This window comes from Pediculus humanus, genomic scaffold, assembly GCF_000006295.1.
Source record: "Pediculus humanus corporis 1103172108258 genomic scaffold, whole genome shotgun sequence".
Classification (NCBI taxonomy): Eukaryota; Metazoa; Arthropoda; class Insecta; order Psocodea; family Pediculidae; genus Pediculus; species Pediculus humanus.
The window spans coordinates 217718-240583 of record NW_002987827.1 but is presented as its reverse complement, the minus strand read 5'-3'; the positions used below and the strand labels follow the sequence as shown (position 1 = coordinate 240583).

Sequence of the window (22866 nt, the reverse complement as noted above, 5' to 3'; positions counted from 1 at the left end):
TAACCTTTTTACTACGGTATGGGCTACATATAAAACTACTTTGGGATACACTTTCATTATTCTATAAAAAAAAAAAAAAAAAAACAGAGTATTTTAGATAAGTTATTTTACAACAATACTCAAAAGTAATGTATTATATAATATTTGTACCATATTCATATATATGTTAAGAAATAATAATAATAATATAAATTGGTACTGGCAATAACGAACAATAAAATGTAAACAGTCTTATGTAAGTAAACTATCCTTATATATATATATATGTAAATTTAAGATTTTTAATTTCTTACTCATAAAAAGTACTTTTGGAAAGCATGGCTATTTTTGAAAAATGTTTAGCTTTCATTGTAAAAAAACTAGGTTCTCCAGTTAAAACTGCTAAACCCCCAATAACTTCTCCAGGATGAGCGGTAAACATGTGAACTTCATGTTGATCATCTGTCATCTTTTGTGATAGTACTAGTGCACCAGATAGTAAGTAAATTAATGCAACATCCTAAAAACAAAATTTAAAAATTTAATTAATGATTAACTTGAAAAACTAATCACTCATATACAATCACAATCTAAATCACTCATAAAAATGTAAAAACAAAAAAAACTATTAGATCAGAATTGAAATTTTTATAATCCTAATTAATTATCCTATTTTTTAAATTAAAAACATTATTTTTTTTTTTGAAATTATCAACCCACAACCGTTAACAAATTGACATTATAAATTAATTTGATTGTGTTTGAATGTTACTTTTGGAATCGATAGAATTTTAAAAAATATATGTATATATAATTTTACCAAAGAAAACAAAACAAAAAAAAAGAAAAAAATTTCACACAAAAAAAAAAAAAAAGCTTAATGTTTTTTTTGAAAAAGTATAACCGCTACTTAGAAAATAATTAAGCAATTTAAATTACTTTATTTGCTTTACTATTTCAAAAAAAAATAAACTTTTTTTTTTTTTTTTTTTTTTTTTTAAATAATACCACATACCTTAACCAACATACATTAAAAAATTAAATAAAATTTTCAAAGAGTTAATGTTTCTTCGTGCTCTTCGAAAAAAAATTAAATTAAATTAAAAAAAAAATGAGTATTAGTAGCAGGCAACAGGTGAGGAATACATTCGGTACAAAATTGAAACTAATAATACCTCACATGATACCGGCCTGAATGAATGAGCTACGGTGATAGAACCGACCTTATGAGAATCTTGTCGCATCAAATATGTTCCCGTGGGAACATCTTTGATTTCAATTTTCCCGTCTAATATTGATTCATTCTCGAGATTTAATTCTCTAACAAACGCAGCTTTTGCCAATTGCATTAAAGAGTCGTAGTCTTCAGCTAGGGAATTCACTTTTCCTGACATTGATCTTCTGTGACCAGTCTTTAAGAAAAAATTAAAAAAAAATTAAAAATTAAAAATTAAAAATAAATAAATTTTTTTTTCAAAAAAAAAAAAAAAAAAACAATTTTACGGTTCTTACCATTTGTATTTCCGATTCAATAGGAGCGTTTTGATTTCCAGCATTAGTTGCAAAAATTTTGGCATTTTGCCGCAGGAATATTTCTGGAAAAAAAAATATTTCAAAAAAATTAAAAAAAATTTTTTTTTTTTTTTTGTGATGTTTGTAATAATTCAATATTTTTTAAATAAGGAATTAAATGGAAAAAAAATATGTGATTTCATAATTACCTGAAAAAGGAACAAATTTTTGATTTATAATTTTAAAATCAAGCGGACCAGAAAAAGGGACATTACGAATTTTGGTAACTTCATTGTTTTCTTCCCCAAGAGAGGATCTTTGACTTTTTTGACTCGTGTTAATTGTTTGCTAAAAGAAAAAAAAAAAAATTAAATCAAAATAAATAAAAATAAATAAATAATAAACTAATTAAATAAATTAATTAAAAAAAAAAGATATTATCTAGTTTTTATTATTTTTGTAATAAAGTAACACTTACATAATTATTAACAAAATGGGTATTCGATCTGACAAGTTCTGCCGAAAGACCTAAATATTGGTGTAAAGCAGTAAATGTGACTCTTTGAAGTCGAACCATTATAACTTGAACTACTCTAATAAATATATCTGGATAATCATGAAAAACTTCATTAAAAGCTTGTATCGGCAAACGAACAATTGTTGTATCTTCCATTGCTCTAGCAGATACTGTTTTATATACACTTGGACTCCCCTAAAAAAATTAAACTTTTTATTTTATTTTATTATACTTTTAATGTTTTTATTTTATTTATAGTTGCATAATCACTAACTGTAAGGACATCTGTAAAACTAAGTAAAGAGGTAACTGATTCTCCAGCTTTAACATATTTAAGTGAGATCATGGTTCCATTGTGCTCTGTTATAAATACATTTAAACATCCACTTTGAACAACGTAAACATTTTCATCGGGATCACCTGAAAAAAAAAAAATTTTATATATTTAATATTTTAAAAAAAATTGTATCATAAATGGTGATTTTATAAATTTATTTAATTTATTCATTACTTCTGATAAAGGTAATTATTATTATTTTTTTAAAAATTACTTACCAATTTTAAAAAGAAATGCACCAGCGGGTACTGTTAAAATCTCGGTATGTTTGCATAACATAAGAAAAACAGGTTTTTCAAAATGTCCAAAAACTCTAAAATAATTATTATTAAATTGCAATAAATTTTATAAAAAAATTTTTTTTTATAAAATACAAAAGACAAAATTATAAAATTTAATTTAATTAAATTTAATCGCAATACTAAGAGTAAAGTAAAAAATAATAACAAATAAGTCATTTTACTAACCTTAAACTCTGTAATAAATACAGTGCATCAGGAGGAAGTCCTTGATCATATTTACTTGTAATATCTTCTTCTAAATATTCTGCTGGAGGCTCCAGTACCTAAAAATTATTAATTTTTTTTTTACATATTCAATTAAAATTATAGAAAATGATCTGAAGAATTTAGTATTGTATTTACCTGTAATTGCATTGATGAAGTATCTTTTTTAAGGTGTAAAATTCTCCTGGCAAATCTCATAACTAATTTTCTTTTTTTGGTTTGATGAACTTGACCTGATATTGACTTAACTTTTCTAAGCATTTTACGACCATAAAAAAGTACTTTATCCCTTTTACGAAATCTTGGGTGGGAACTTACACCGACAAGTTCTTTTACTTGTTCTGGTAAAATACCTGAAAGAAAATTTGGTAATAATTTAGTGCATACATATGTATGTTTTTTTTTTTTTTTTTTTTTTTTTAAATTGACAGATGACTATTTATTAAAATTTAAAAAAGGAAAAAAATTAATTTTTATCACTTTCAATTTGATATGATAACATTTTATTGTCATACCTTTGCTCTTCCATTTTTGAAGAAAATGAACCATTAAAACAAAAAATAATGTAAATCCTGCTACTAAAACCAAATATAAACTCTAAAAAGAAAATAAATAGAGTATTTTAAATTATTTTTAAAAATATAAAGAAAGAATAAATTAGATCTTAGAATTCTGATTTTTGTTGATTATAAGAACGATAAAAAATATTCATTAGATTAAATTATTAAGCATAAATTAATAAAGAAAAAGTAAAAAACTTTTTGATATTTATTTTTAAAATTAATAAAATTCTTTACGGTGTATGTAAATAATATTTTTCAAAAGCAGTAATTAATTATAAATTTTGAAATTAGGAAAATATAAAAAAGTATATACTTGATTTTCTCGAATTGTACTCGCGGTATTTTTTAGCCAATCTTTTAACAAATATGTTTCTAATCTATCTTTAACGTGAATTATTAAATTTACGACGTCCATTATTTTCTTATGTAAAACATTTCTTTGGTGTAAATGACGAATTTACTGATTTTAAACAAAAATAAATATTAATTAACTAAGGTATGTGTACAAAAATAATTATGATAATAATATCCACTGCCTTTTAGAACTTATGGGAAAGTTAGAAATTATATGTCTGTGACACATTAGTAAAGAAAGTGTAATTAAAATATTATATAAATTTTTTTTTATGTTAATGAATAGAATTAGGTTGTTATAAAAAAGGGTTTTAAACTGTTAAATAAAAATATTTTTCCACAGTTATTAACTTTTTTTATTTGTTTAAAGTGCCAGTAAATTTTTAACTTATCAGGCTTGGTCGGGAGTTGCCCGGTATCTTTGTAGTTTAGTGACGTTTCAGAAATATGTGGAAAGCGGCTGGAGAAATTAAAGTTAATACTCCTCAAAATGACGATGAAGACTGGGAAACTGATCCAGATTTTATTAACAATGTTACAGAGCAAGAACAACGATGGGGATCCAAAACAATTGTTGGCTCTGGAAGAACTGTGGGAGCTATTGAGTGAGTCATTTTATAATTCTTTTTTTTTTTTTTTTTCCTTACATACGTTTGCCTTAAACGTCAAATATGAAAATTTTTAGTATGAACAAACTTAGAGAAGAAACTACTAAAGCATATGAACTTCAAAAACTTAAACAAAAAGAAAATACTCCAAATGGAGCTTATGGTTATGGGGGTAAATTTGGTATTGAAAAAGATAGAATGGATAAATCTGCTGTCGGTCATGATTATATTGCCAAAATAGAAAAACACATGTCGCAGACGGATTACAGCACAGGTTTTGGGGGTAAATATGGTGTACAAACTGATAGAGTAGATAAGGTTTGCTAATTTTTCTAAATGTGTTTTGTTTTTTTTGCACCATTCAGATTTCGATTATTTCGATTTAGATTAAACTTTTATTAATTTGTTTTACAGAGTGCTTTAAGTTGGGATCATAAGGAAAATGTAGAAAAACATGCTTCTCAAAAAGATTATAGTTCTGGTTTTGGAGGTAAATTTGGTGTAGAAAAAGACAGACAAGATAAGTCTGCAGTGGGATGGGATCATTTAGAAAAACTTCATAAACATGATTCTCAAACTGGTATTTATTATTAATGTTATATAACATATTGAAAATTTTTTTAAAATTTTTAGTTAAAATGGATGTGGGAATGAATGTATAAAAATATGTAAACTGTCTGACTTTATTTTTATTGCAATAATTTTTTTTTATACTTTTAGTAAAATTAATTAACTATTTAAATTATTTTGTTTTAGTGGGTAAAATTAATGATGTTATTGTAGAACAATCTCAAAAACCTTCACAGCTGAAACAAAAATTTGAAAATTTGGCTAGACAAAATGAAGTAAAAACCTTTGAGAAAAAAAAAAATATACCCTTGCAGGTTTGAAATATTTACTAATTCACAATAATTTGTCAGTAATAATACTTTAGATTTGGGCGATTTAAAGATTTATGAAAAGAAAAAATAAAAAAAAATTTTAAAGCTATAATTTATTTAAATTAATGTAAATTAATTTTATTTTTCAGAAGGTAGTTTTGCCTGAAAACCATAATAATGAGCAATCATATAATAATGTTAAAAAAACAGAATTACAAAGTCCTGTAAAAGAGGAAGTACAGGATGTAAAAGAAAAAATACAGTCAGAGTCAGAGTTCCTTCCGAATAAGTCGGATGAAATAAAAATAGAAAATAATTTAGAAAAAGCATCTGATGTACTATCTACTGAATTAGATCAAATGAATATAAATTCAGATGAAACTGAAAAAACAAATGGTAACAAATCAACAACTGAATTATTAGATAATGGAGATTTTAACAATTCTGAAAATGAAATGAATGTCAATAATACATTTAATGACAATCTATATGAATCTGTTGAAGAATGTTATACTGCTGTTGCATTATACGACTACCAAGCTGGTAATTATACATTTTTATAAATTTTAAATATCATAAAATCAACTTAAAACTATAAAAACTAATTTTTTTTTTTTTGTACAGCCGCAGACGACGAAATTTCATTTGATCCGGATGATATTATAATAAATATTGAAAAAGTAAGTATAAAAAAAAAGTACAAGTCATTATAACCATTTAGGTACAACCTACAACAACAATAGGTATTATAACAACATTAGGTACAACTTTGAATAACCATAATATTAATTTTTCTTTTAAATAATTATGTCACTTGTTTGTGAATAAATTTTAATTTTATATAGACGACAATTTTATAATTTTAAAATGAATAAATTTGTTTTAGATAGATGAGGGGTGGTGGAGGGGAACCTGCCACGGTCAAACCGGATTATTTCCTGCTAATTATGTTCAACTGAGAGAATAAAAATTTATTCACCTATTTTTAAAAAAAAAAAATTTTTTAATTTCTGAACTTTAAAAAAAAAAATATTCCATTACCCTAAAAAAAAAAAAAAAAAAAAAAAAAAAAATATGTGTAAAAATCAAGTTAATGATAATTAAAACTTATGTTTTATTGTTATTTTAAAAAAAAATAAATTAGTTAAAATATTTTAAAAATTTATTAAAGCCCAACTGAAAAAAAAAAAAAAAAAATTTTTTTTAAAAATATATTTAAATATTTTATTGTAAAAAGTTTTATTTTTTGATTTTATGAGTAAAAAATAATTATAAGTTAAACTCTTAAATTTTTAAAACTGATTAATATATTATTTAAATAAATTTATTATGGTTGAATAAATGATTAATACGCAAACGGGTTTATTAATTTGATAATAATAACGATATACCGATTTAAAAATAAGGGAAAATTTTTTTTATAATCAAATTATTTTTCTCGAAATTTCGATCTGAACTAATTATTTAATTAGGAGTAATTTAGAAAATTTTAGCAAAAATGAATTTAAAATACCGTTTCAGAATATTACACAATTGAGAGTTTAAATTTAAAATTAAAAGTGGTATTATATAAAAAATATACTTTTCCTAAATATGTTACCGCATAAAATAATTTTTATTTGATTAAAAAAAAAAAAAAAAATTGAGAATAAAATTTAAAAAGTATCACTCGATAAAATTTTGATAAATTAAATCGGTAAGTTTTGTAAAATCGAATTATTTTTAATACGTTAATATTCTCCGTGTTTTAACTTGTTGAGAAACTCACGAAACTCACACGTCTTCTGCGCATGCGAGGTACCAACTGAAAAATGAAAATAATTTAACGTGGCAGCAATTTTTATTTTTAATGTAAACAATTTGATAAGAATTATGATAAAATGAAATTAAACCAATTATTTTAAATAAAAATAACATAAAAAAGTTTAAACTTAAATAAATTAATATTGTTTTATCCTAGATTTTAGTAAAAAAAAAAAAAAATTATGAATTTATTTTCCCTAACTGTTTTCCTATTATTTAAAATTACTTTTTCAATTTGTTTTCATACAATTTTATGTATTGAAATTGTCACAAAAAAAATTTATTAATAAATAAAAATTTAATTCAATATGAATAAATTAAATTAAATATTATTTACATTTTTCAATCAAAAATATTTTTTTCAAATTTAATAAAAAAAAAAAAAAGTAAAAATTCAAAATTTAATTTATATTCTATTTAATAAATAAATTTTGCTTTATTAGTGAAGTTAAGCAAAATTACTAACAAAGTTGATTAATAAAAAAAAAAAAAAAAAAATGACTTTAATGAAAGAATACGAGACGCAAGCTATATAATTAATAATTTCATTTTACTTTTTTTTTTTTTTCATTATAAAAATTTTAATTTTAATTATTATCCTTTTGCAGCATTCTTTTTTTAATTTTATACATATATTATTATCCTTATCTCTTTTTTTAACTAAATTTAAGAAATATAACTTGTATGTTCGGGTCCTTTCAAAGCCATCGAATCCATGGGTTCTATTGTAAGAACGTTATTTGATTGAATAATGGCTCCCTGTTGAATATCAGTATATCCAATCCAATCGGATTTCCTTTCAAATTCATCTGTTTTATCTCTATCATATAATTTAGTTGAATTGTAACAATTTGAAACTTCATCCTCTGGTTTGGGGTTTGTTGATTTGTTTGTAAAATCATAATAATCTTTTTCTTCTACATTATCACAGGGTTCATTTGATAGTATTGACGTTTCACTTCGAGGCAGGCTTCTAACGAATGTTTTTTTACCCTTAACTATATCTTCTTTTTGCCTGAGTGTAATTTCATCCCCTTCCGAATCGAATCGTGAAAATTTATATTTTTTAATTTTATTTTTTGGTTTTGGACTGTTGTAACTTGCAAAACTTTGTTCATCATCGGATAAAAAAGAAAGTGAATCTAATTCGGATTCATCCGTTGTATCATATTTTCCTCCTCCCGGCATGTAATCCCCTTTGGGTTTGGAAAAAGAATCATCCCGAAAATATTTTGGATGAACGTTACAAGACGTAACCGTTTCTTTTGCTTCTAATTTTCTCATTTTATGTTGTTTATCTGATTTTATGGAATTAGATTTTCTTTTCCTATAAAAAAAAAATGATTTGTTTTAAACAATTGTTTACCAAAACAAATTTAACAATAATTATACCTTTTAGATTGTTTCTTTTTTCCTTTTTTAAATATTTTATTTTCAGTTTTATTATTTTTTTTACTTGAATGTCTTCCTGATTCTTTATTATTTTTATTATCTTCATTTTTATTATTATTATTATTTAATATTTCTTTAGTTTCTTGTTTTTCAGATGAACTTAAATAAATATATAAATTATAATTTTAAAGAAGAAAAAAATTGATTATATATCAATTTTTAAGGGAAAACGTACGACTTTTTTATTCTACCACATTGTGGACATTCTGAAATTCCAGGAGCTGGAGGTTTTTTAAATCGTAAATTATCCTTTTCCGGATCTAAATTTTGTCGTAATTGTCTATCATCTGTATATATAAAAGGTTATATGCGTATATAAATATTTTAAAGAAAATTCCATTTTTAAAATGACTTATTGTACCTTGAACATGAAATGGCGTTTGTTCCCGTAATTTTTGCATCTTCCAGTAAACGGTATCAACATCATCCAGAACATTATCCCTTACTCTATAACGGTTGTTTTTAACTTCAAATATTCCATATTTTAATGCATTTTCTAAGGCTCGATCAACCTGCAAGGCAAGCTGAAGTATATTTTTTCTTATTTTGATATGTTTTCATGATGAACGTAGCAGCCTTCCATTTTCTTTCGGAACGTTTAAAAATTTTTTTTACAATTAAAAATAAGTTTCAAAAAAAAAAAAAAACAAAAAACAATAATAATAATAAAAGTCAAAATAATAATAAAAACTCCTAAAAATAAAATTGTGTTTTTTTAAATAATTGTTTACAAATTTTAAATATATTAAATATATATTAAAATTAATTTAAATAAAATTGGATATTGTTTTACCTGAGGTTTTGAATAATTTGTAGCTCCTTCTTTTTGAAGTTTTTGATAAATTTTATCAGCAGTTGCTTCTTTCATTGAATTCATTGCACTTAAAATGCAATTAAATAATGGATCAGAAGTATTTTCATCTTCACTAATAACATCCAAATCATAATCCATTTTATACAAATAATTTATCAGACAAAAAATAAATAAATAAGAAAAAATTTTTCAAAAATATTTTTTAACCTTGGAAAACAACAACATTAACGGAAAAAAAAAACAAAAATAATTTTACCAGCAAACATTTTTAGAAGGCTTCCATATTTTTTTTTTTTTTTTTTTTTTAATCAAAAAATATATTTTTTCTTTTATCATAAGCGTTTGTCATATAATATTCAATTGTTTTAATGTTTTCCGAAAATTTCGAATGTTTATTATTTATATTTAATTTATTATAAAGATAAAAAAAAAAAAAAAAAAAAATATTAAAAATGAAAATTTTTTTTTAATTTCAGGCAGAGAAAATTTAAGGTATGAATGCTAGCACGCTAGTATTCACTTAACGAAAGGTTAGCAATGTAATTTCTATAAAAAAAAAAAAAAAAAAATTTGAGTCTAGTATTTTTTTAAATTAAGTCAAAAAAAAACAAACATTCAAGATTTAATAATTTTTTTGTTACGACTTAAAATTACTTTCGTTTTATTGGTAACCAATTACAACTTTGCCATCAAAGTTACATCATAACTCTTTGAGGTGAGGACCGGAATGGTAAATAAATTAAATATTTTTTAAACGCATTTCATGACGGTTATTTTTTTTAACCTGAAAAATGGCGTCAGTTCATTCTTCAAATATATCTGAAATACATGACGTTCCAATAGATATTATAATAAGGCCATTGATACCAGTTTTAGATGAAGGAAAAGTGTGTAGTTTGATGCTGACAATAGAGGTAAATCAATAATTTACATCGTTTCACCCATAAAAACTTATTGTCATTGTAATAACTTATCATAATTAACATAAATTAAAAAATCATGTTTGACAGAATCCTGAACGTGTAACTACCGTACCTCCGATTGATATTTTATGGGTAAAAGGCAGTAAAGGAGGAGATTATTATTATTCGTTTGGAGGATGTCATCGTTTCGAAGCTTACCGAAGACTTCAACGACCTACAATACCATGTAAAATTGTTAAATCAACAATTGACGACATTAAGACATACTTGGGTTCATCCACTCCAAACTTAGAATAATGCTTCATACTGTTTAGCCTATATTTCTAACAATATTAACAGCTTTAAAATTTATGTAAAAAAAAAAAAAAATAATTGGTTTATTATACGAATCGAACTTATTTTATTACCATTAAAGTTTAATTTTAATTATTTAGTTTAGTTTCCTTGATAAAAATATTATATAAATTTTTTTTTTCTTCCAATAATATTAAATGTAATGTATTGTTCCATAGGCTTTTTTTAAGAGCAAACGAACAGTGTGTAAAAGTTCAACGTGTAAATAGAATTTATACAACTTTATAATGGAGTAATTTAAAGTTGTAAAGCATGTTTTTTGTATTTTTTATTAAAAATAAAAGTTATAAGTTTTATATTACTATATAATTTTTATTAAACAGGAGATGTCGTTATTTAACTTTTTGTTATATTAATTTTCCTTTTCGGTTGTAATTGATACAAAAACTATGGAATCATTGTCTTCAAATATTGGTATGTTAATTTTAATTAAAAACAGAAAATTTTACGCGATGGATATTTATTTTAAATAATTAAAGATAAAGTATTTTTATTTAAGTACTTTGAAGTATAATTATTAATTTTAATTTATATTTTTAAGAATTAATTTCAATTAACCTTGAAAATGCTGACGCGTTTACCGGTTTCTTTAATCGTTCTTTTGTATGAAATTTAATTATAATGTTTAAATTATATTGCATTAATTGAAATTTTTTTTTTTAATTTTGTTTTAGTTTTAATTTTTAATCGCCATAAATTTATTTAATAATTTCTTATTTTAGGTGGAGAATGCCTCGTCACTAATTTAGTCAATGAATTATCTTCAGGTTTGGAGGTAAACAAAAATTGTTATTTTTTCTTTACTTTTTTACCAACAAAAAAAAAAAAATATATACTAATTCATTTATGTATGCATGTATGCATTTTTTACATGTATTAAAGAATTAATAGCCATGAATTTATTAATTTTTAGATACCATTTTTACTTAGAGATGAAATATCTATAAAAGATGAAGAAGAATGTAAATACTACGGCAACTCAATCAGTGACAATTATAAGTTTTTTAACGAATCATTTAATGAAAAAAATTCCGACAATGATTCATGCATTTCTGGAAATGAAAATAGTACTAAAATATTAATTAATATCAATTTATCCATAACTTAAAAATTATGATTTTTATTTTAAATTTAAAAAAAAAAAATTTTTTAGGTAGTAGTATATTTTTCGGGGGAGACGAAATGGAAAATGATTTTACTAAGTATTTACAAAAAAGCAAGCCCAGTAAAAGTAATTCATCAATCAGCTGTAGCAGTGGAAGTAGCAGTGATTCTTCCTGCAATGAATTAACAATCACTAAAGTAAGTTAAATTAAATTTGCAAAATATTTTTAAAAAATTACAAAGAATACAAAACTTTGAACTTTTATAATTAGTTATTTTGATAGGTTTATGCACACTTAAGTACAAATATTAAAACATTTATTAGGAAAAACATGATGTTAAATATTAAAAACCATTTCCTACATATATTTTTCATTAATTAAATTAATTTGCTTTCTAATTCAAAAAAAAATTTTAAATTTATTAATTGTGTGTTTGTTCAGAGAAATATAGATACTCCACCTATAACTCCTGATGATCGTATTTCACCTGAAAGCATTTTACTTTTTCATTCTGATTCATGTAATTTCATTCCAGTAAGTCAAGAGGGTAAGAAATATATTACTATTAGGTTTTTGTGCTTTAATTAAAGAATATTTTATAAATAAGGTTTTTTTTTTTTTTTTTTTTTTTTTAGATAAAAAATCAAAAACTTTAAAGTTTAATGAATTCAAACAATTGAGTAATGTTAAAATTCAGCCAAAACCCTCATCAAACTCTCTCAGTATTTTTGGTAAGTGAAAAAATAAATAAATAAATACTTTCAAAACAGAAGTTATTGTAACCTTAATAAAATGTTATTGTAATAATTTTTTTTTTAGGCAATAAAAGTTTTACTATTCCAACAATAATTTGCAACAAATTTGAGATACCCAATTTAAGCCCGACAAAATGTGAAAATTTTGAAGTTGACACCAAAATTTTTTCAAGTTCAGACAGTGAGAAAAAGAAATTAGTTATATCTAAAAAAGAATTAGAAGTAAATGTTTTTTTTTAATCACTTTAATTTTATTTAATGATAAAATTATAATTAAATGCTTAAATAATTCACTGATTTAGCTGTTGCAGGCAAAGCGTAAGCAAGAGCGTATGATACGAAATAGAGAATCAGCTTATTTATCTAGGAAAAGAAAAAAAGAACATGTAGCTCACCTTGAAAAACTAGTCAAAGATTTAATTGTAGAAAATAACGCTTTAAAGACGGTAAATATTAAGTTTCCTTTGTTAATCACTTATGACAGCCATTTTGTAATATTCCCAATTCAAAAAGTAAATATACCTAATTGTTTTTTTTTTTTCCCCTTAGGAAAATTCCAATTTAAGAAAAAAATTGGCTGATTATGAAAGAATAAATAATGTCTCTGAGAAGAAAATAAAGAAAAATATATTGTCAAAAGCGCCCAAAAAAGCAACAGCATTATTTGCAGTTTTACTAACTGCTTGCCTAAATATTGGCACTTTTAGGTATGAACTCGTATAAATTTTCTTTTTCGAGTTTATTCTATAATTAATTTTTTTTTTTTTTAAAATCTAAAATTTGTTTTTTTTGCTTAAAGTTCTTTTTTAGGTGATATTAAACAAAATAATAATGATAATAATGTATTAGAAAATAATTTAGTTCCTCATTATTCTCATAAAGTGAGGCATACAAGATCTCTTCTCTGGTCACAATCAGAATTCAATGATTTCAATTCGACTTATAGTAATTTATCAAAAACTAGTTGTCCAATTTTTATTAATCAAAGTGAAACAATCAGGTAAACATGATGAAATTTTTATTAACAGTAGTAGTAGGTACTTTTATTTTGATTTCGAGAAAGTTTATAATTTTTTTTTTTTTCTTAAGGCTCGAAAGTGAATTGAGGCGATGGATTGGAAAAGATAATGATTATCTCGGTTCTTACAATAAAAACTATTCGAAAATCAATCAGTTTTTTTATCCGGAAGAAAAAATTTCTCTAAAAAAAAATCGCATTAATTCAAAAAATAGAAAAAGGTATTTTCTAACATTTGCATAATCCTGGCATGGTAATATTCAATACAGTAAACATTAATTCAATTCTTGCAGAATAAATAATTCTATTAAAAAAAGCACATTAAAAATGGACATGTATAAATTAAAGCAAAACATTTGGAATTTTAATTCGTTCTTCGAAGCGATAAATAGACGGGACGACACGTTCTATCTCGTTTCTTTTTCGGGAGACCATTTGTTACTTCCAGCTTTGTCTCACAATAAAACTTCCAGACCGAAAATGTCTCTCATGCTTCCGGCATTTCTCTCAAACGGTAAGTCATTTACAAAAATTTATAATGAAACTTTCAAATATGGCGGTGTGAAACCGTTAAAAAAAAAATTTGAATTTGTTTAATCTTTCAGTAACGTCTCTACATCCAGATCAAGTTGAATTAATGCAAATCGACTGCGAAGTAACCAATACTAAAGTATTAAGCGTTAACGAAAATAATATACCCGCAAATATGCGACCTTATTCAAATTCGACATCAAAAAATAAAGGCAAGTATTTTAATATACATGCAAACAATATACTAATTGTTATTTATTATCAGATATAACTTTATATTTAAAAAAAATTTCCTTTTATCTTGGATTTAGATGAAAAAAAATCTCAAAGACTAGAAGATTTTTTTTTAAACAGCCAAGAGAATTTATTAGGTTCGAAAAAAATTCGGTTTAAATCAAAGAATTCACCTGACTCGAGTTTTAATATGAATCATGGATCCACAGATGAAATGAAAAATAAAAATAACAGCATACCCAAATCGATCATTTCTAAAATGTTAAGACTTCAGTATTTACCATTTAATATTAATTCTTCTATCAATGCTGTTTTTGGTAAGAAAAAATTTTTTACAAAATTTCTTGGAAATCAAAATTTTAAGTAAGTTTTACTACTTAACTAAAGTTCTGTTCACTAAAGTAAATTTATAAAATTATTAAACATGATTATTTAATTTTGAAAGAAATTGAAATTGGGTTTATAAAATATCGGTGTTAGTAATAAAAAGTACATCTGACTGTAAAGAAGTTGGTTTTTTTTTTTTTTTTTTTTTTTGTAAATTTTGCATTATTTTTAATTTAAAAAATATCCAATATTAATGAAATACACTAAAATTAGTATTTTAGTATTATAAACCTATTATTATTTTATTGAGAATGATAAGAAAAAAAATGCGTACTCGTTTTTATAATCGAAAACCAAAAATAAAAATTAGTATTTGTATCGGGTAGATGAATTCATAATTATTAAAGAAAATGAATGTGCAATTAGAAATAATTATAAAAGTACTTTTTAATTTTACACTAAAGGGCAAACATTGTAAAATAAGAAAAGTTTTTTTCTTTTGTATATTTATTATAAAAATATAATAATTATGTTCGAAATGGTTATTTTATTTAAAAAAAATTTACCTTAAAAGATGATGTTCTAAATGCCAAATTAAATTTTTTTTTTTTTTTTAAATAACTTGTTAATGAATGACCTTTAAACTTAATTCTTTTAATTTAAATAATTAAAATAAAAAAAATTAAATAAATATTTATTTGTGTGGGAAGAAAATTTTTATTTTTTTTTTCAACTTATCACATTAATTCTATAATGACCGATGACCTATTTAGTAAATTTTGATAATATTTTCAAAGGATATTTTTTTATTACCTTTGTTTAAATAATAAATGAACAGTAAAATTTTTCTCGTAAAATTAATATGTTGCAAATTTGCAAATATGTAATTATTACCTGAATTAATGATTTCATTTGACAGAATATTAATTTATTTATAGTTTTACTTTTCTTGGAATTGTTATGTGAGGGAAAATTGTCGGTTGTATTTTATTCGTTTCAAACTTTTTACAATTCAAAAAAAAAAAAAAAAAAAATGTAAATAAATTGAAAACTTCAAAATATACTTTAATTTTAAATTACGATGGGGTCTTAAGCTTTCGTAAAAGGTTTTTTAATTATAAAAAATTATTCTCCTGATAAAATATTTGATTCGAGTGTCAAGCTTTTAAAATTTAAAAGTGTATTTATGTTTGATGAATTTAGAAGGCGGTGCCATGTTATTAATTAGACAGGTTATGTTAAAAATTTCTCCTAGTGTAATAAAAAAAATCTAATTCTACATAAAAATGATCGAGGCTTTTATTCATAAGCCCTGGTCTTACTTATCCAAATTCAATAATTTTTACTTAATTCAAAAAGTTTGTTATTCGGACTCTGCGGTCGTTAGTTATTTACCTAAATTAAAAAATTTGGATTTACCTGATAGAACTCGAAAACAAAGATTATTTAGAAAAAACTTTATCGAAGAATTATTTCTTAATAAATTTCACGCGAGTGTTTTGGATTACCCAGAAATCGATAGTTTAATTGAAGTTAATAACTTAGAAAAGCAATGTAGTAATGCCAAGGAGTTAATGAATATAATCTCGTCAAAATCAAATGAAATAACATTTAAAAATGAAACTGATAAAACCTTATGGAATTTTAAAAACTTGGAATTAACCGGTTTTAAAATTTCAACAAAAAAAGGAGGGTTTGGTTATTTAAATTCAGAATGTGCTTTCATGCAGGAAGCAATAAGTTCTGATTTAAACCTTTCTAATTTTGTTATGACAAACGAGACATTTGGAATAGATTTAATTCAACGATTAGGTACAGATGAACAGAAAGAATTGTACGTTCCAAAATTAATCAGTTGTGAAAAAATGACCAGTTTTGCTCATTTAGAGCCTGAAAATTTTAACACTCTCGATCCTATTTTGCTTAATACTAATGCTAAATTATCTTCTGATAATTCTGACAATTATATTGTAAATGGAAAAAAAATTTGGGTTCACAATGCTAGTCATGCAGATTTAATAATTTTTTCTGCTAATATAAATGATGGCCAAGATTTGAACAAAAACAAAATTGGTTTATTTATAGTAGATAAAAATTTAAATGGAATCAAAGTTTATGAACCTATACAAAAATTATCATCAAAAGGTATGGACTGCTGTTCTGTTACATTTGATAATGTCACAGTTCCTAAAAGTTGCATTTTAGGGAAATGTGAAAATGTTGAAAATGAAATTAAAAAAAGTTTTTCAAAGTTTTACTTAAGTATAGGAGCCCAAAGTGTTGGAATGATAAAAAAATTAATAGAAATAAGCACACATCATTGCACATACAATAAAATTTTCAGTAAATATAAATATGAACTAGATTATTACAAAATAATATTGAGTAATCTTGTTTCTCGTTTATTTGCCGTCGAAAGTATGACTTACTTGCTATCAGGAAGAATGGACATGCATGATAATGCTGATGTATTTTTAGAGTCCCTCATTTTAAAAGTTTGTATTATTTCTGTAATTTTTTTTTAAATGGCACAATTATATGCTTGACATAAAAATTTCTTTATATATTTATAGATTTTTTCTACTGAAAACTTACAATATGTTTTGGATCAAACTTTATCAATAATTGGAAGTGAAATATATTCTGAAAGATATAATATGCAGAAATTAGTCGAGGATTGTTTTTTGTTCGCAGCAAGCAATTATTCAAATGATGAACTTAAAGTAATTTAATTATTTAAAGAGTTTTTATTTTGATTAAAAATTTTGTAAATTTTTTGTTAATGAAGTGGTAAAGTGACAACTAACTAACTTACTTTTTTTTTTTTTTTTTTTAGTTAATTATTAGTAAAATTGGATGTCAATATGTTCTTAATTATAAAAAAAATTCAAATTTTTTTCAAAAAGTGACAGATAGTTTAGATTCACAAATGATTAGTTATTATTTGGGAAAAATTTTTCCACAGACAGATTCAATTTCTCCTAGCTATAAATTAAATGGGTTTGTATGGTTGATTATGACAAAAAATTTTCTCATATATTAAATTATTTAGAAAATAATTTTCCGTTTTAGGTACCTTCATTTAATGTTAAAAGAAGAAACTTTTTTGCTTGAAGATATGATTCTCATGTTAAAAGTTTGTACAGATAGTCTTCTTAAACAGTATAAAGACAATGTTTTTAATAGGCATTTAGAATTAAAATTATTGGCCGATATTGTTATTCATGTATATGCTGGTGTCTCAATTTTAGCAAGGTTAGTTTTTTTTTAATTACACAAAAAGAAAAAACTTTTTTATCAAAATAATTTAAGGGAAAATTTTACTGTTCTTTTTTTAAAAAAATATTAAAAATTTTCTTACCTTTTTTTGTTGTTTATTTTTCCAGAGCATCCAGAGCGTATTGTCTTGGAGTAAGAAATCAAGAAGTTGATGTCAAAATTATCAGGTCCGATATGTTGAAATTACATGATAACTTTTCAAAAATTGTGTACAGGTTGAAAAATAATAATGATTATATAAAATCTTGCAACTTATGGAATACTATTGCTGATGTTAAAAAGTTTAATAGAAATCATCCAATATTTGCATCGTAGAATTTTCTGAAAAAAAAAAAAAATATATATATATATAATTAAATTTTTAATTAAAAGTATTGGTAAGTACTTTTAGAGTACATAAAAAAGTGCAAATTAATAAAATTATTTTAATTGAATTTTGTAAATATTTCATAATTTAATGTGATTTTCATTCGTCATATTATTTACTGCCGTAATACAAGATAGCCGAAAATGTTAGAAAATTTATTTTTAAGTTTTATATAAAAAATTTAAAATGAAAAAAATGAGAAATAAAATTCAATTTTTTTTTTTTGAAATTTTGGTGCATTTTTAATTATTTCTCCTATTATTTTTTTACTGTTTGTTTCTATTAGTTAAGCCTAAGAAATACGTTATCCAAAAGTGTTACAAAATATATACAATTACATTATATACAAGACAAGCGCCATTTCTACTTTAAAAATTCCAAAATTTTTAAGCAAACATTTTTAATGAAGTTTTCCGACATTTATGTTTATATTTAAGTAAATTTTTAATTATAGCAAAAAAAAAAAAAAAAAAAAAAAAAACGTAAAATAATGCTACCTTAATTTTTTGTATATTCTTTTCATTTACTTACATTCGAATTATTAATTATATAATTTATATTGTGTTTTATTGTCAGTTATTAAACAAAAATTCAATAATTTACAATATTAAAAAAAAAATGTTTTTATTTGGTACAAATGGTGGCATTGTATATTATAAAAACATAAATTTTAAAAATGTTTTTAAAGAGTAAAAAATAGGAAAATAAATAGTTTTTTTAATTATTAAAATGACATAAGTTATTATTTTGAAAAATTCAAATGAAAAAGTATAAATTTTTAAATTAACTAAAGCAAACTTGCCATGCATCGTAAAAAGAGTCGAAAAGATGCAAAAAAATTAACAATTTATAAAAATTATTTAATTGAATCAAGAGAAAAAACGTTAAAAAAATTAAATGAAAGAGTTTATGCCAATACAAGTTTACAAGATTACAAATTGTTGTACGTATTAGGGGAAGGAAATTATGGGATGGTACTGGCTGCACAAAATCGTAAAAGTGGAAAACAATATGCAATTAAAATCGTTGAAAAAAGAAAAGTAATCAGCACGACTCAAATAAAACACTTAAAATCCGAAATTAAAATATTAAACGCCATTAGATTTACTTTTGCAATTTCATTGGAATGCTACTTTACAAATAGTTGCAATATATTTATTGTTTTACCAGAAATCAGTGGTGGACATTTTTGCAAATTTTTAAAAAGGATAAAAAGGTTTGATGAAAACTCTGCTAGGTTTTTTGCTGGGCAGGTGAAAATCTTTGTACATTCATCAAGTAAATCATTCGTTAAAAAAAAAAAATATTCTTTAAATTTCATTAAAGGACCTTTATTATGAAAAGTTTTTTTTTAAAATTTCAGGTTATATTAACAATAGAATATTTACATCACATGGGTATTATCTACAGAGATTTAAAACCTGAAAATTTATTATTAGATTTAAATGGATACCTTAAATTTGTGGATTTTGGATTTTCAAAATATATTGAAAACAATTTAACATACACTTTTTGTGGTACTCCAGATTATATTGCCCCTGAAATTCTAGCAAAGTGATTAATTAAAACAAAAATAAAATTTCAATTTTTATTATTTTGTTATTATTTTTTTTTAAAATGAAAAGTTTCGATATTTTGCAGTAAAGGCTATACAAAATCAACTGATTGGTGGTCTTTGGGCATTTTGTTGTACGAAATGTGTAATGGAGAACCTCCTTTTAAGTCTTCTAATGAACTCAAACTATATGAAAAAATACTTATTGGTAAAATAAATTGGCCAGAGCATTTTTCCAGTTCATTGATATCTGTTAATGAGGGTTTGTTGCAGGTGCCATTTTTTATATCAACATATAATGGTTAATCTTTAATGGTTATTTTGCAAATCGAATGCGAATTAATATTTTAAACATATTTTTAGGTGAATAAAACAAGAAGACTTGGTTGTATGAAGAATCAAGTGGATGACATTAAAAATCATGAATGGTTTAATAATTTTGATTGGTATGCTCTTTGGAAGAAATCTATAGTACCCCCAGTAACATATACACCTCCAAAAAAACGTCGCAATTTTAGTTTTGATGAAAAATTTCCATTTGCCTGCAAAGATGTTTACGAATCATTTATTAAAGATTTTGATCATCATGTATAAATATTTTTTTTTTTTAAATAAATATTTTGTTATTAATTGTTATAAAAAAAAAAAAATCACTAACTTTTATGAAAAATTCAAAAAGTTATTTTTTAGATTTTTGACAAATTATATTTATTCATGTAATATTATTATGTCATTTTTATTAACTATTTTTTTCCTATAAATCCATTTTCAAAATATTGCTTAAGTGATGAAAAAAAAAAAAATTTGAATCAATTAACACTTCATTGTTTTAAATAATATTTCAAACCTTTTACAATAAATACATTTGTAAAGGTGTAACCGTTTTCACAAATAAAATTAAAGCAATAAAATTTAATTGATTTAATAAAAGAAAAAAATAAAATAAAATTTTTTTTACCTTTTTTATTGTTGCGGTGTTTTTAGTAATTTTATAAAATGATTTTTGACTCTGAAAATAGAAAAAAAAAAATAAAAATTTAATTTGAGTTTTACTCATGTAAGTACGCTCGAAAAAAAAAGTGTTTCCGGTTGCAGAAAAGTTTTAAAACCGCCATGAATGTTAGAACGTACAATAAGTACCAATTTAAAAAAAAAGTTAAAATAGAAAAAATATTTTTTACTTATTAAACTGTAATTTTAGTAAAGCGATTTAGTAAAAAAATTATTTAAATTCAATTATGGGAATTTTATTCAAAATTTGAGTAACGTTATTTTAAAGTATATTAATATACTTACTTTAAATGAAATGAATTTTTTCAAGTGAAAATAGTTTTTTTTTTTTTAAAATAATACTGTAAAAAGTCAAAGATAGGTAATTAAAATGTTTTAAACTGCTTAAAAATGTTTAATAGATTTTTTAAAAAGTTTTTAAATGTATTTTAATTATTAAGTATATTTTTTAACCTAAATATATTTATTTATTTTTGTTAAAGTGATATGGTTATGTTACGATATTTAAGAAATAATTCTTACCTTTCATGGGATAAATTTATTAAATTTGGATGGAGAAATTTAACATCAACACCATTACCTGAAAAAACCGAGTCTCTTAAAAAAGAATTAAATGAAGAATTTGTTTATACGTCGGAAAAAAAGTCCAAAAAACCATATAAAGGAGGATTTTTAAATAGTTTATTCGATGGCGAATTTGACAGGAATATATTCAATTATCCTAGCCCTCAACCGAGTGAAGAAAATCTTTTTTTTCTAAAGCATTGTATTAAAATTGAAGAATACATATCTAAAATACCACCCAATTGTCATACCATAACCCAAGATATGGTAAATGGTCTTAATGCTTTAAAAGTGTTTGCTTTATCATTACCAAAAGAATATGGTGGTTTAAACTATTCTGTCTCAAAATCAAAATTTGTTGAAGAATACATTAGTTACTGTCCAATTATTGGTCAATTTTTAGCTTACAATGAAAATTTTGGGAGGAAAATAATAAATGAATTTGGTTCTGAGGAACAGAAATTAAAATATTTACCAAAACTTGCATCTGGAAAAAGTTTTGTTAGTTTTGCTTATTTGGAAGATGGTCCGATAGTTGATTTGAATTCGATTACAACAAGTAGTATGTTTGATAATTATAAAAATGAATTTATTATTAATGGAAATAAAAAATGGGTTTTGAATGCAGATTTATCAGACTTCATTATTGTTTTAACAAGGACAACAATAAATAAAGATAACAGACTACAAACACCTTTAAATCTTTTTATAGTCGACAGTGATACTCCAGGAATTACAATAAAACCCTGCAACACGAAAAATAATCAAGAAATAAATTTATCTGAAATTAATTTTAAAGATGTATCCGTTTCTTCAGAAAATTTAATTGGGAATGAATCAGAATGTGCTTTTCCTATTTTAAAAACTGCATTATTATTTAATAAACTCAGTTCTTCAATTGCATGTTTGTCTTTATTAAAAAAATTAAATCTCATGGGATTGAAAATTTTTGAAGATGTATTAAAAACAAATAAAACAGTACTTAATGAAATTTCAATTAAGGAAAACATTAACAGTGTGACTTTAAATGTATATATCTTAGAATCTGTCATTTATCCATTATTAGAAAAATTAGATGAATATGAAAAACCAGATTTATATGTAGAAACATGTATTGTAAAGGTAATCGAATTTGTTTCACAAATTTTTACAAAAAAATAATTTAGTAATGTTACTCTGAGTAATATAATTATTTTTACAGGCTTTGGCAGTAGATTTTCTTCAAAATGCCATCAATAAATGTTTTAGTATTTTTGGAAATGCATACTTTAATCATATTGAAGAATTAAATATGGCATTGAAATATTGGAAATACTATTCAATTTTTGATGATACTCAAATACATTTGAAAGTAAAAATTTGATTTTTTTTATCAAATTAAACCTCTAAGACAAAACTTTTAATTATTATTATTGTTTTTTTTTAGAACATTATCGGGTCTTCGGCTCTTATTCATTTTTGCAAATCATCTTCTGAAATTAGAAAAAATGTTAAAGTTGCTAGGAATCCATATTTT

The 22866-nt window shown here is 23.2% G+C and overlaps 8 protein-coding genes across 8 annotated transcripts in view; 6 read left to right on the top strand and 2 right to left on the bottom strand.

Moving 5' to 3' along the window:
* The window catches only part of Phum_PHUM488870 (uncharacterized protein), a gene marked incomplete at both ends in the record, with an annotated part of 9354 nt that extends 6242 nt beyond the window's left edge, over positions 1-3112 (bottom strand). The window contains 11 exons of the mRNA XM_002430470.1: positions 13-61; positions 210-249; positions 294-499; positions 1203-1391; positions 1492-1574; positions 1701-1839; positions 1970-2203; positions 2283-2428; positions 2564-2658; positions 2813-2910; positions 2990-3112. Of these exons, the coding sequence (XP_002430515.1) occupies positions 13-61; positions 210-249; positions 294-499; positions 1203-1391; positions 1492-1574; positions 1701-1839; positions 1970-2203; positions 2283-2428; positions 2564-2658; positions 2813-2910; positions 2990-3112 (1402 nt within the window). The remainder of the gene's footprint in view (positions 1-12; positions 62-209; positions 250-293; positions 500-1202; positions 1392-1491; positions 1575-1700; positions 1840-1969; positions 2204-2282; positions 2429-2563; positions 2659-2812; positions 2911-2989) is intronic.
* A 1103-nt stretch (positions 3113-4215) lies between these two features.
* Phum_PHUM488860 (cortactin, putative) lies at positions 4216-6224 on the top strand (the record flags this gene model as incomplete). Its single annotated transcript, XM_002430469.1, has 7 exons — positions 4216-4373; positions 4454-4694; positions 4791-4956; positions 5133-5260; positions 5410-5800; positions 5882-5937; positions 6144-6224. 7 exons carry the CDS (start codon positions 4216-4218, stop codon positions 6222-6224), a joined length of 1221 nt encoding a protein of 406 aa, XP_002430514.1.
* Positions 6225-7726: 1502 nt separating this feature from the next.
* Positions 7727-9464, bottom strand: Phum_PHUM488850 (uncharacterized protein; the record flags this gene model as incomplete). The annotated part of the gene is made up of 4 exons (XM_002430468.1): positions 7727-8387; positions 8688-8799; positions 8874-9036; positions 9306-9464. The coding sequence occupies 4 exons, from the start codon at positions 9462-9464 to the stop codon at positions 7727-7729; spliced, it is 1095 nt and encodes a 364-aa protein (XP_002430513.1).
* A 653-nt stretch (positions 9465-10117) lies between these two features.
* Phum_PHUM488840 (Sulfiredoxin-1, putative) lies at positions 10118-10546 on the top strand (the record flags this gene model as incomplete). The annotated part of the gene is made up of 2 exons (XM_002430467.1): positions 10118-10240; positions 10337-10546. The coding sequence occupies 2 exons, from the start codon at positions 10118-10120 to the stop codon at positions 10544-10546; spliced, it is 333 nt and encodes a 110-aa protein (XP_002430512.1).
* Positions 10547-12796: 2250 nt separating this feature from the next.
* Positions 12797-14614, top strand: Phum_PHUM488830 (Cyclic AMP-dependent transcription factor ATF-6 alpha, putative; the record flags this gene model as incomplete). The annotated part of the gene is made up of 7 exons (XM_002430466.1): positions 12797-12910; positions 13014-13171; positions 13264-13464; positions 13554-13703; positions 13776-13996; positions 14088-14229; positions 14368-14614. 7 exons carry the CDS (start codon positions 12797-12799, stop codon positions 14612-14614), a joined length of 1233 nt encoding a protein of 410 aa, XP_002430511.1.
* A 1246-nt stretch (positions 14615-15860) lies between these two features.
* On the top strand, positions 15861-18168 carry Phum_PHUM488820 (acyl-CoA dehydrogenase, putative; the record flags this gene model as incomplete). The annotated part of the gene is made up of 5 exons (XM_002430465.1): positions 15861-17069; positions 17148-17297; positions 17411-17574; positions 17647-17829; positions 17961-18168. 5 exons carry the CDS (start codon positions 15861-15863, stop codon positions 18166-18168), a joined length of 1914 nt encoding a protein of 637 aa, XP_002430510.1.
* Positions 18169-19023: 855 nt separating this feature from the next.
* Positions 19024-20369, top strand: Phum_PHUM488810 (cAMP-dependent protein kinase catalytic subunit, putative; the record flags this gene model as incomplete). The annotated part of the gene is made up of 4 exons (XM_002430464.1): positions 19024-19473; positions 19584-19774; positions 19862-20048; positions 20139-20369. The coding sequence occupies 4 exons, from the start codon at positions 19024-19026 to the stop codon at positions 20367-20369; spliced, it is 1059 nt and encodes a 352-aa protein (XP_002430509.1).
* A 903-nt stretch (positions 20370-21272) lies between these two features.
* Phum_PHUM488800 (acyl-CoA dehydrogenase, putative) lies at positions 21273-22713 on the top strand (the record flags this gene model as incomplete). The annotated part of the gene is made up of 2 exons (XM_002430463.1): positions 21273-22472; positions 22552-22713. The coding sequence occupies 2 exons, from the start codon at positions 21273-21275 to the stop codon at positions 22711-22713; spliced, it is 1362 nt and encodes a 453-aa protein (XP_002430508.1).
* Between the last annotated feature and the right edge of the window lie 153 nt (positions 22714-22866).